General features: G+C 34.1%; 1 protein-coding gene and 1 long non-coding RNA gene across 3 annotated transcripts; both read left to right on the plus strand.

Annotated features, from left to right (window-relative positions):
* The first annotated feature begins 646 nt into the window (after positions 1–646).
* LOC117787012 (uncharacterized protein CG1552) lies at positions 647–2,309 on the plus strand. 2 transcript variants are annotated; one of them, XM_034625451.1, is made up of 3 exons: positions 647–878; positions 947–1,100; positions 1,975–2,309. In XM_034625451.1, the coding sequence occupies exons 1-3, from the start codon at positions 716–718 to the stop codon at positions 2,201–2,203; spliced, it is 546 nt and encodes a 181-aa protein (XP_034481342.1). In that variant the 5' UTR covers positions 647–715; the 3' UTR covers positions 2,204–2,309. The 2 variants fall into 2 exon arrangements, with proteins under 2 accessions (XP_034481342.1, XP_034481350.1); XM_034625459.1 differs by having other exon boundaries at positions 947–1,061.
* A 1,240-nt stretch (positions 2,310–3,549) lies between these two features.
* On the plus strand, positions 3,550–3,807 carry LOC117787110. Its single transcript, XR_004617667.1, has 2 exons — positions 3,550–3,611; positions 3,696–3,807. It is a non-coding gene; the product is annotated as an uncharacterized LOC117787110 (long non-coding RNA).
* Positions 3,808–10,716: the final 6,909 nt, after the last annotated feature.

Below are 10,716 nucleotides of genomic sequence, written 5' to 3' on the forward strand. Positions count from 1 at the left end.
CCTCTCCATAAAATATATATACTCTTGATCAGGACATTGAATCAAATTGGATATTTGTTTCTATTGAAGTTGGTCTCTAATGCTATCTTGTTTTATTTTGGTACCGCTTCATATATAAAACTGTTTGACCTCACTGACTGACTGACTAATCTTTGTGCAGCCCAAACGGTAAGACCTAGGATGCTGAAATTTTGGTACAACATAGCTAAGACAAATTCACCGTTCATTAAGACAGACCCGAACTGGAAGGAGGTTACATTCGTGGTCAAATTTTACACTTCAGGAAATTTCTTTGTATAAAAAACTTTGTAGGTTTGTAAGCTATCCTAACCAAACTAACAAATTGAGTATATGGAACAGTCTAACAAATTCTGAACATATTTGGCTCAAATCGGAAAAGGAACAATCAGTTTAAAATGGAATATATGACTCGGCAAGAGTATCAAATTCTCGGTGTGCCGTTGCACATCAATTTTTCTTGTTTTTTGTTGATTTAATCAAGTGTCGCAGCCAATTTAGATACACAAACACAATACGTATGCAGATGCAATATGAATGCTGAATTACATTGCGTATACGTAATGTTGAAAATCATTTTGTTGTGCCTGAGAGCTGTGTGTTGTCCGTGGTGTGAGTTAGGCGCGTAGTTGCCACACATCAGTCGCCACAAACGGTATAAGAGAGACAAGATATAGATATATTGCTATATAGATACATGATGCATCAGTTATCGTTATCGTTGTGGTTATGTGTGTGCTTTGGCCTGAGCTGCTTAAGTTACTCCCAGGGATTTGGCCAATTCCATATGAAGCACTATCAATTGCAGCGCGGTTACAATAATCCCGATGATTCCAGTGAGAATAATAATGGCGTGTTGCGTAAGTATTCACTGTATTCACTGTATTCAATTGATTCACATTTCAGGTACTTATGCCACTCATTGCAGGCACCTATCGACGTTGCATGTGGGAGCAATCCAAGTTCCTGCCTCGTCGCCTCGTCCTCCTGAGTCTCTGCTCGAATCTCTTTTGCGAGAATAATCAGATAATGCCGCGCTCCAGGTCTATTTTCGTAGTGGAAAAAATGTCTAGACCCAACGAGTAGTGCCCCTTAAAATGTTATCTAGTTGCATGCAACACACAAACACACACATACACGCGCACAATACACAGAGAGAAAAAAGTCTGACTCATAATTAAGTTCAAATGAACTCGAAAAAAAATAATTTAGTAGTCGAAAAAAACGATTTATAATATCAATAGCTGATATAAGCACAAATTACTTAAAGCGAGCACTCAATTTAAAGAGAATACAATATTTAATCAGCTTAAACTCTAGAAATAACGTGGGAAAATTCTAAATATAAATTTGGCTTCAATACGATTTTTCCAAGGCGATTTTTTACGACACATGTTTGCAAAATTTTAAATCAACATTTTTAAATCTGAAATCTAAGTTTTTAAATTCTATTTTTACCAAGTAGTGGTAAAATTCCACATATAAATTATATATATAAACAAGATTTAAAACGACTTATCGCAGAGCTTCAAAATCAAAATAAAATTTTAAACCTGAAAATTCTATATTTAAGTTCTAAATAAAGTCTCGGGTTCCAACCGGATTTTTAACAACAAATTTTCACAGAAAGAGTTCGAAAAGTCTTCATTAAAAATTTAAATAAAATACTAAAATACTAAACTACTTAAATTTCGGACTGAAAATTTCGCTTATGAAATAAAAGGAAAAACATAGAGATACTTCTCTTAAGTAGATGCCATTCTGATAAGATATCAAGTTAGTTGCGTTTCAAATACGAAATTCTAGTTTTGTTTCGCTCTGTGTAGTTGCATGCCACAAAACACACACACACTGCCTGTGCTTGCCACAAAATTCCATGAAACTTCACAACACACAATTGCAACATTCTCTGTATTTATCGCTGTTTCATTTCTATTTGCATTTGCATTCCGTCAGCTGCCTGGACATTCTGCCCGAGCAGTGCGAGCAGGGGGACGAGGAGGATCTGATGTATAAGCCCTTCCCCGACTGCTGCCCCGTCTACTGCAACCTGAAGCGTCGCATGCAACGCCTGAGGACAATGCACCTGAGGCATCGCGTGCTCCGCAACATGCAGGACCAAAGCACCTCCTCCGACGGCAACACACTCCTCAGCGAGATTGGCTACAACTACAACAACTATTGAGAGCTCCATACATATATTGAATCTCGCATTATGTAGTAACATAACATAGCCACATATGTCAAAATAACCAGACTCAGTAAACATCAAATATTTAATGTACAAATTATTTATTGATTTTTTGTTAAAACAATTTTCAAATAAAGTTATTATTCTTTTAAATTTGTATTTTCTATTCTGCTTTTAAATATTTCTAATTTGCAAAGTTCCAAATTGCAGTTCAGATCAAGGGGGATGACATTATTTTAACGAAATTAAATAAATTGCAGAATGGATTCAGAGGCCAAACCATGATCAAAATAACATTCCGATTGAAAATCGGTTCAGTTTTGACAAAGTTATGAGAGTTCGAAGTGGGTCAGACTATAGATCTAGCAACTGTACAAGTCAAAATTTGTGTTCAATTTCACATGATTTTTTAAAAGAAAATTAAATGTCTCAGAATCAGTTTTAAAGTGTTGTTTTATACTAATAACGATTTAAGAAGTTGATTAAAACCCAAGATTTTGCGAAAAATAATTTATTTTACAAAATTAATTAAATTTGAATGCAGAATGGAAGAATATAGAGCCCAAACTATATTCAAAATGACATTCCGATTGAAAATCGGGTTGGTTTTGACAAAGTTATGGATGTTCGAAGTTGGTCGGACTATGGATTTAGGAACTTAACAAGTCAAAATTTTTGTTAAATTTCACATGATTTTTTACATGAAAATGAAAGGTCCCAGAATCAGTTTGTAAGTATTGTTTTATACTAATTACGATATCAGAAGTTGATAAAAAGTGAAAATTTGAGATTTAAAATTTTCAATTTTCAAAATATCAAAGGGGGGACCCTTAGAATCGAACCCAAGACTTAGAGGCAAATAATTTTTTTTACAAAATTAATTAAATTTGAATGAAGAATGGTTTAAAAGGCCAAAATATGATCAAAATGACATTCCACTTGAAAATCGGTTTAGTTTTGACAAAGTTATGTCAATTTGAAGTTGGTCAGACTCTGGACTTGGCAACTTTACAAGTCAACATTTTTGTTGAATTTCACATGATTTTTTACAAGAAAATGAAATGTCTCAGAATCAGTTTTAAGGTGTTGTTTTATACTAATTAAGATATAAGGAGTTGATTAAAAGTGTAAACTTGAGATTTAAAATTTTCAAATATCTAAATTTCAAAGGGGGGACCCTTAGCATCGAACTCAAGATCCAGAGGAATATAATTTTTTTTACAAAATTAATAAAATTTGAATACAGAATGAATTGAAAGACTAAAACATAATAAAAATAATATTCTTTTTGGATATCGGTTTAGTTTTTACGAAGTAATGGCTTAATTAAAATTAATCGCTTATTTCAGCTAAAAGTTTTCCTACCGTACTCTTTTGATAATAATTGGCAAAAGATTTCTCAGTGAGTTTTGCTACAACAACAAAAACCATTGAGATTTGTTAACTTGGTCTAAACTTCAATTATTTATGGCCACATAAACAACAGCCAATAAATTGACAACTGCGATTCTCTGTCAGTTTTTGATTGGCATTGCGATTGGGGGACTTTCGATTGGGTTTGTCGTCTAGACAAACCACTTGAAGGATAGCAAAAAAAAGTTAGAGCAACTCAACTGGTTCAATAATTGTCAAACTTTGAATACCCTAGAAAATGCAAATTGATACAAGAACAAGAGACAGTTCGAAATAAATAATAAAATAAATTAGAAAAATAAAAAAAAATAAATACATTTAAATCAGCTAAAATAAGAGGGAAAAAAAATTAAAGGACAACTCTTTATGAATTCGAACGGGGTTTAATTAAAAGCAATTGACCAAAAGTTACTTTAAATTAAATGAAGTGACCTGTGAATTGAATAAAAAAGAAAAATAAATTATGCGTTCATATAAAAAATTTTAATTATTAACAGAAATTAATATCGAAAGTTTAAAAGTCAAAATATGAATACCTAATAAACTCAAAGCATTTTCAAAAGTGAAAAAAGAAAAAATTAAAATAAGAAGCCAATAATTTTTGATCAAATTTATTTATAAATTTAAAATAAAATAACCAAAATTCCCACTGTACTTTGGTGAAAAGTGTGCTGATCTACTAGGTATACCCTTTTTCTAGGGTATGCATGAAGAAAAATGTGGCAAATAGCCTGAACACTCGAGACACTCGACGACAGTTGCCGACTGCTCTTGTGAGTGCCATTGTCAAGTGGCAAGAGGCGAGTGGCAAGGGGAAAGGGGCAAGAGGATGCAGAGACGAAGGCAGAAGAAGAGACAGAAGAAGAGCAGCGAGGCATGTCCAAGTAGTTGAGTTCTCGACTGCAAACAAATGCAGCGGCCAGCTGCACAGTGGGAGAAATGAATAAATTAACTTACAAAATGCTTATATTCTTATATAAATTGCTGGCTTCGATCTCTACTTAGCACCCCTAACGGAAATTAGGTATGGAGATTCGGTCAGGATACGTAAAACTACAAAAATTTCATTAACAGGATGTACAAGACCAACTAAAATGCATATTTTGTGAGATTGATTGAGATATCTCAAAAAAACAAGGAAATTTGTTTACTACAACTTGATTTTCGACCGATCGTTCCTATATATAGTGGTCCGATCCAAAAATAAGAACAAACTTCATCTGTGAACGGTATCCAGGAAGCCACATACCAAGTTTGATGACTTTAGCTCTTGTGGTCTTGGAACTATAAAAAGTGATTTGATATAAGACTTTTTTGCCCACTGTAAGCTGGTAGCAGTGGAAAGAAATAGAAAGTGGGCAGTCGGTATATGCTGGATGCTGGATGCAGGACGCAGGATGCGGATTGTAAGGTTTACAGCGAGGAAGGCTCATTAAGTTGGACGCTTATTTGCATTCCTTTCCACACCTTTAATTGCATTATGGCTTTTGTCTAGTTGGCCCTTTCCTCTGCTCTCTTTCTTCTGCTTCTACTCCATTTCCAGTGCTCCTTTGGGCTCTCTCTCTCTCTCTCGCTCTCGCTCTCGCTGTCTCTCTCTGCCTGACCCTCTCTGTCTCTGCTTGTGTGTCCTTGTGGCTTTATGGTCCTGCATTTCCTGTTGCAGCAATATTCTTTATGTTTCTTGCCGCTTATCGTTTTAACACTTTTACGTGCCACACACAGATGCAGCAGCGCCCTCTGGCGGACAGCTGGGCTAACATAGAGGAGGAAGGGTGTATAGACGGTCGGGGGATTGGGGGGCGTCTGTCTTCATTTTTATCAGCAAACAAGCAATAAATTTTATTTTAATAAGCAACACTTTTGATAGCCAGGGACAGGAAAGAAACGCCTTCTTGTCTCCTCTCCTCTCCTCTTCTCCCATTTCCACTTCTCTTGTTTCCTCTTCTCTCCTCACTCCGGACCAGTGTCGCATTGGGAGAACGCTGCTTTGCTGCTGCTCCTGGCGTTATCCTTGGCGATATCCTTTGCTTGCCGCATGTTGCATGTGGCACAGAAGTAAATACAAAAGATACTCGGCATCATCAGCTCCTCTTTTTGCCTCTTCTCCTCTCCACCTCCTCTCCTGCCTGCCTCCCTCCCTTCGAACCCAGAGTCTTCGACCAAAAAGGGATTAACAATTTTGCCACGGAAATAATATTTATAATATCTCAATAAACATCCTAAATAATAGTATTAATAAAAAAAAATTATATTTTAATCAAAAAAACATAAATTTCTTAAAGTTAGAAAACACATCTTGTTTTTAAGAACATTTAAAATAACACCAACTCATAAAAATTAAAGTCACAAATTCTTATATTTTCAAAACCACGAATATACATACGAATTAGAGTAAATTTTCTTAAATAGTCAAGACAATAAAACAAAAAAACAGGGCAGGTTTTTTAGTAAATATATATAAAACTCTTTGTCCTGACTCACTGACTGATCATTGCACAGCGCAAGCCATAATACCTAGGAGGCTGAAAATTTCACACAACATAGCTGAGACAATTTTATTGTGCAATAAGACGGCAATTTGCGAAATTCGAATTTCAGGTGGTAAAATTTGGGGTACAAAGTACACACATTGAGAAAATGGCTTAGTATGAAAAAATTTGTTTTTTTTTTTCCTATAGTTGATTATTGACCATATTTTGGTTTATGTAAGACGAATGCTTTTGATTTTAGAAGTTGGTATTTTTTTCAGTGTACGGACGGACAGACACTGTCACAAAAATTAGAGCGGGCCGTTCTGGCTACTGTGTACTGGGTACTGGGCTCAAAATGGGAGTCGTCCCCTTTTGGCTGACACGTCCATGGATTTGGCTTTGGCCCATCAAGCAGGCAGCCAACCGCTGCAGCTTCCCGTTGCAGGAACTCGACGCCAGAACTTGCCTCAGTTACTGAGCTGCACGTTAGGCAATGTGGCTGCCTCGTTTACTTGCTGCGGTTACATACTGACGTTGGACTATGGCATTTTTGAATAAAATTGCTGGCAAAAAGCTGAAAATTTATAATTTTATTTTAATTTCTTTACTTTGACACATAAGTGAGTTGCGTCAAATAAAAACCAGAGTTATCAAGAGAGAGGTTATAAAACTATCTACATATGTAGTCGATCTAAAATTGAAAATATACATATAATCTCATATACTTTAAGGAAAGTTTTGAAATTAAGATAGCCATATTAAGAGTAGCTTTAATTAACAATCAATGTCATATTTTTTGTATTTTCACTATAAGAAATCTTAATAAAATTGAAAATATTAAAAAAAAATATATATTTTTATTTTTAAGAACAATATTTAAAAGAATATAAATTTAAAAAATAAAACTTAAGTATAACAAAACTTTTAATTGCATTTTCGTTTTTTCTTGTGTATGATTATATATGTTATTCTACTTTCATTTATCCCAGGTCGATCAAAAGCAGCTGAAAAAAAAAATTACTATATAGTTTTTGACTTCAAAATCAACATACTATAATATCGACATCGACATATCATTTAAGTTTTTACCCAATACCAATAACCCTTTTTTTTATTTATTTTATACACTAAAATTGAAAAACACAACACAAAATATTATTATTTTGCTGTGAAGCGGAGCAATGCGATCTTTGATTTTTAATCAGATGTTTTTGGAAATCATTCCATAGTGCGACAGCGTCGCTGATGTTATCGTTGTTGTTATTCTTCTTCTTCTTCATTTTCTTGCTGTTGTTGTTGCTGTTGTTGCACTTCTCCTGGTTGCTCTGGAGTCGTCTTATAATATTTTTTATGCGGTTTCCATGCAGCAGATTCAGATTCGCATTGTACTTATATATGTTGTTGTTATTGTGGCGCCTCTTGTAGCCATCGTTGTTTTTGTTGATGTTGTTGCAGTTATTGTTGTTGTTGTCATCATTGTCGTTGTTGTTTTTACTTTGTTGCACTTTGAAGATTATTGCACAATGCAATTTATATTTATCGTACGCTTTTAGTTGTTGCCGCTTCTTGTTTTTCTTTCATTTATGCCCTTGTAGACTCACCTATACTCAACACTCACACACACACACCTACACACACACACACACACACATGCACACATTTTTAGAGCCCAGTGGGACTCGGGAGCAACAAAGTATTTCTCCTGGGTTTTTTTTTCCACCATTTCCATGTGGAATCTGTTTTCAGCATTTTGCATACAATGGAATCTCTCTAATGAAGAGCTTAGGGAAACTGCAAAGAAGCTGCTTTCCACATACTGCATTAATATAATGTCTTTCCATCTCTCCCTTTCCCTACACTGATAAAAAAGCAGCCGATTTCAAAAATTATTTCAAATCGATATTAGTTAAAATTAAACTGCAGAATGAGTTTAAAAGCCAAACCATGTTTAAAATGATATTCCGTCAAAAGATTGGTTCAGTTTTGACAAAGTCATGAATGTTTGAAGCTAATCAGACTTTTGATCTAGAAACTTTACAAGTCCAAATTTTTGTTCAATTTCACATGATTTTTTACAAGAAAATAAAATGTCTCCGACTCAAGTTTAAAGTGTTGTTTTATGCTAATTATGATATAAGAAGTTGATTAAAAGTGAAAACTTGAGATTTAAAATTTTCAATTTTCAAAATATCAAAGGGGGGACCCTTAGCATCGAACCTAAGATTTTGAGGCAAATAATTTTTTTTACAAAATCAATTAAATTTGAATGCAGAATGAATAAATATGCCAAACCATGATCAAAATGACATTCTACTTGAAAATCGATTTAGTTTTGACAAAGTTATGTCAATTTGAAGTTGGTCAGACTCTGGACTTGGCAACTTTGAACTCAAAATTTTTGTTGAATTTCACATGATTTTTTACAAGAAAATGAAATGTCTCAGAATCAGTTTTAATGTGTTGTTTTATACTAATTACGATATCAGGAGTTGATTAAAAGTTAAAACTTGAGATTAAAAATTTAAAATTTTCTTAAAAAAGAAGTTTTAAATTAATGGATTCGGTTCCGTTTTCGGTATTAGGTTTTAAAATGTAATGGTTAATGTTAATTTGTATGGTTAATGGTTTATTCCCTGCTTAAAACTTATAAACAAATTGTACTCTGCTTCAACTTTGACCTCATTTTGTTGTTGGGGAATTCTCTGCGTTTTTTTTTCCAACTGGGTATTCCCATGTCAATCCTCCCCCTCTTTTCTGGTCCCGCCCCTTCGACTGCCTGTGGCACTCAAATTGCCGACTGACACTTGTGACTGTCGAATGTGCATCTGCATCTTTATCTCAACTCAACTCAGCTCAGCTCAACAGTAGCTGTATCTATATCTGCATCTGTATCTGTATCTGTATTTGTATTTGTATCTGCAAGTGGATCCTGTGTGAGATAATATATGGTTATTGCTGTTATTGTTATTAGACCCCGTACTTAAAAAAAGTACAGGGGTCTATTAGGTTTGTTTTAACGAATATGTGCGTAACAGGCAGAAGGAGGCGTGGCAGACCCTATAAAGTATATATATTCTTGATCAGCATCAACAGCCGAGTCGATATAGCAATGTCCGTCTGTCCGTCTGTCTGTCTGCATGTCTGTCTGTCTGTCTGTATGAACACCTAGATCTCGGAGACTATAAGAGCTAGAGACCCCAAACTTGGTATGTAGGTTCCTCTATATTGCAATCAGATCAAGTTTGTTTCAAAATTTGGACACGCCCTCTTTATCGCCCACAAATCGAAAAAAAAAATTTCATATCCAAATTATAAGAACAATTTAAAAGCTAGTGACACCAAATTTGGTATGTAGATTCCTCTATCTTGCAGGCAGGTCAAGTTTGTTTCTTTTTTGAATCGGACCACTATATCATATAGCGCCCATAGGAACAATCGGTCGAAAATCAAGTTTTAGTATGAAAAACTTTTTTGTTTAATGAGATATTGCAACCAAACTGATACAATAAACATATGACTTGGTTTTATATATCCTGCCCAAAGTTGGTTCAAATCGAACCACTATATCATATAGCTGTCATAGGACCAATCGAGTGAAAATCAAGTCTTAGTATGAACAACTTTTTTGTTTTTTGAGATATCGTAACCAAACTGATAGAATATACATAAAACTTGGTTTTATATACCGTGTCCAAAGTTGGTTCAAATCGGACCACTATATCATATAGCTGTCATAGGACCGATCGGGCGAAAATCAAGTCGGGGTCTCCGACAGTCGAGTATGCTCGACTGTAGCACCGGCCGACTAGTTATTTTTATCCTTTTTTCTTCGTCCTCTTTCGTGTGTTGTTGTGTTTGCTGTTGAACAAAGTGTGATTATGAAATAAAGAAATTCAATGCATTTTTAATAATGTTTCCCTTACTTGTTACAACCTTATGCTCCCAATATGTTGTCGGATATGTCTGAGCAGTCGGAGTTGGAGTTGTTGGAGGGAAAGTTATTGGGTTATTCAGCTTAAAGCTACTTCGTTACTGGTTACATTTAAATTATGCACTTGTTGTTAGTGGCATTAAATAAAATAAAATAGAAGAGAGCTTGAAAGTGTGAAATTTGTTAGTGTTTGATTTTTTAATGCTTTACAGGGTGCGAGAAAAATGTTTTCTTGTATTCCATGGAGCTAAAAAAAGTTTTATATTGGCTTTTTCTAATTTACAACTTATTCAACTAAGTATAGTTGCCAAAAAATTACAAAGTTCTATTTTTAAAAGAAATATGTAAAAAAAAAAAAAATTAACGTGAGCTATAGATTTAATTTGGTTTATTCTTGAGTTAGTATATTCTCAGTAAGTCAATTTTTGAGTTAGTAAAATGCATGGGAAAGTCAAAATTACAACTTAATTTTTAGTTTTGAGCAAAAACAATCATTATTTTTGAAGAAGATATAAAACTCAAGGAACAAACAATATTATATGAGTTGGTATTTTTTGTTTTTAATAATAATAATGGTCAATGTTTTATTAAATTGTTCAAAACTAATGATTTTCATATAAGAAATACGTAAAAAATTTCAAAAGCATCTATGCCAATAATATTATCTTTTAGAATTAATTTTATAAACTCAA

The sequence above is a fragment of the Drosophila innubila genome, chromosome X (genome assembly GCF_004354385.1).
Source record: "Drosophila innubila isolate TH190305 chromosome X, UK_Dinn_1.0, whole genome shotgun sequence".
NCBI classification, from domain to species: domain Eukaryota; kingdom Metazoa; phylum Arthropoda; class Insecta; order Diptera; family Drosophilidae; genus Drosophila; species Drosophila innubila.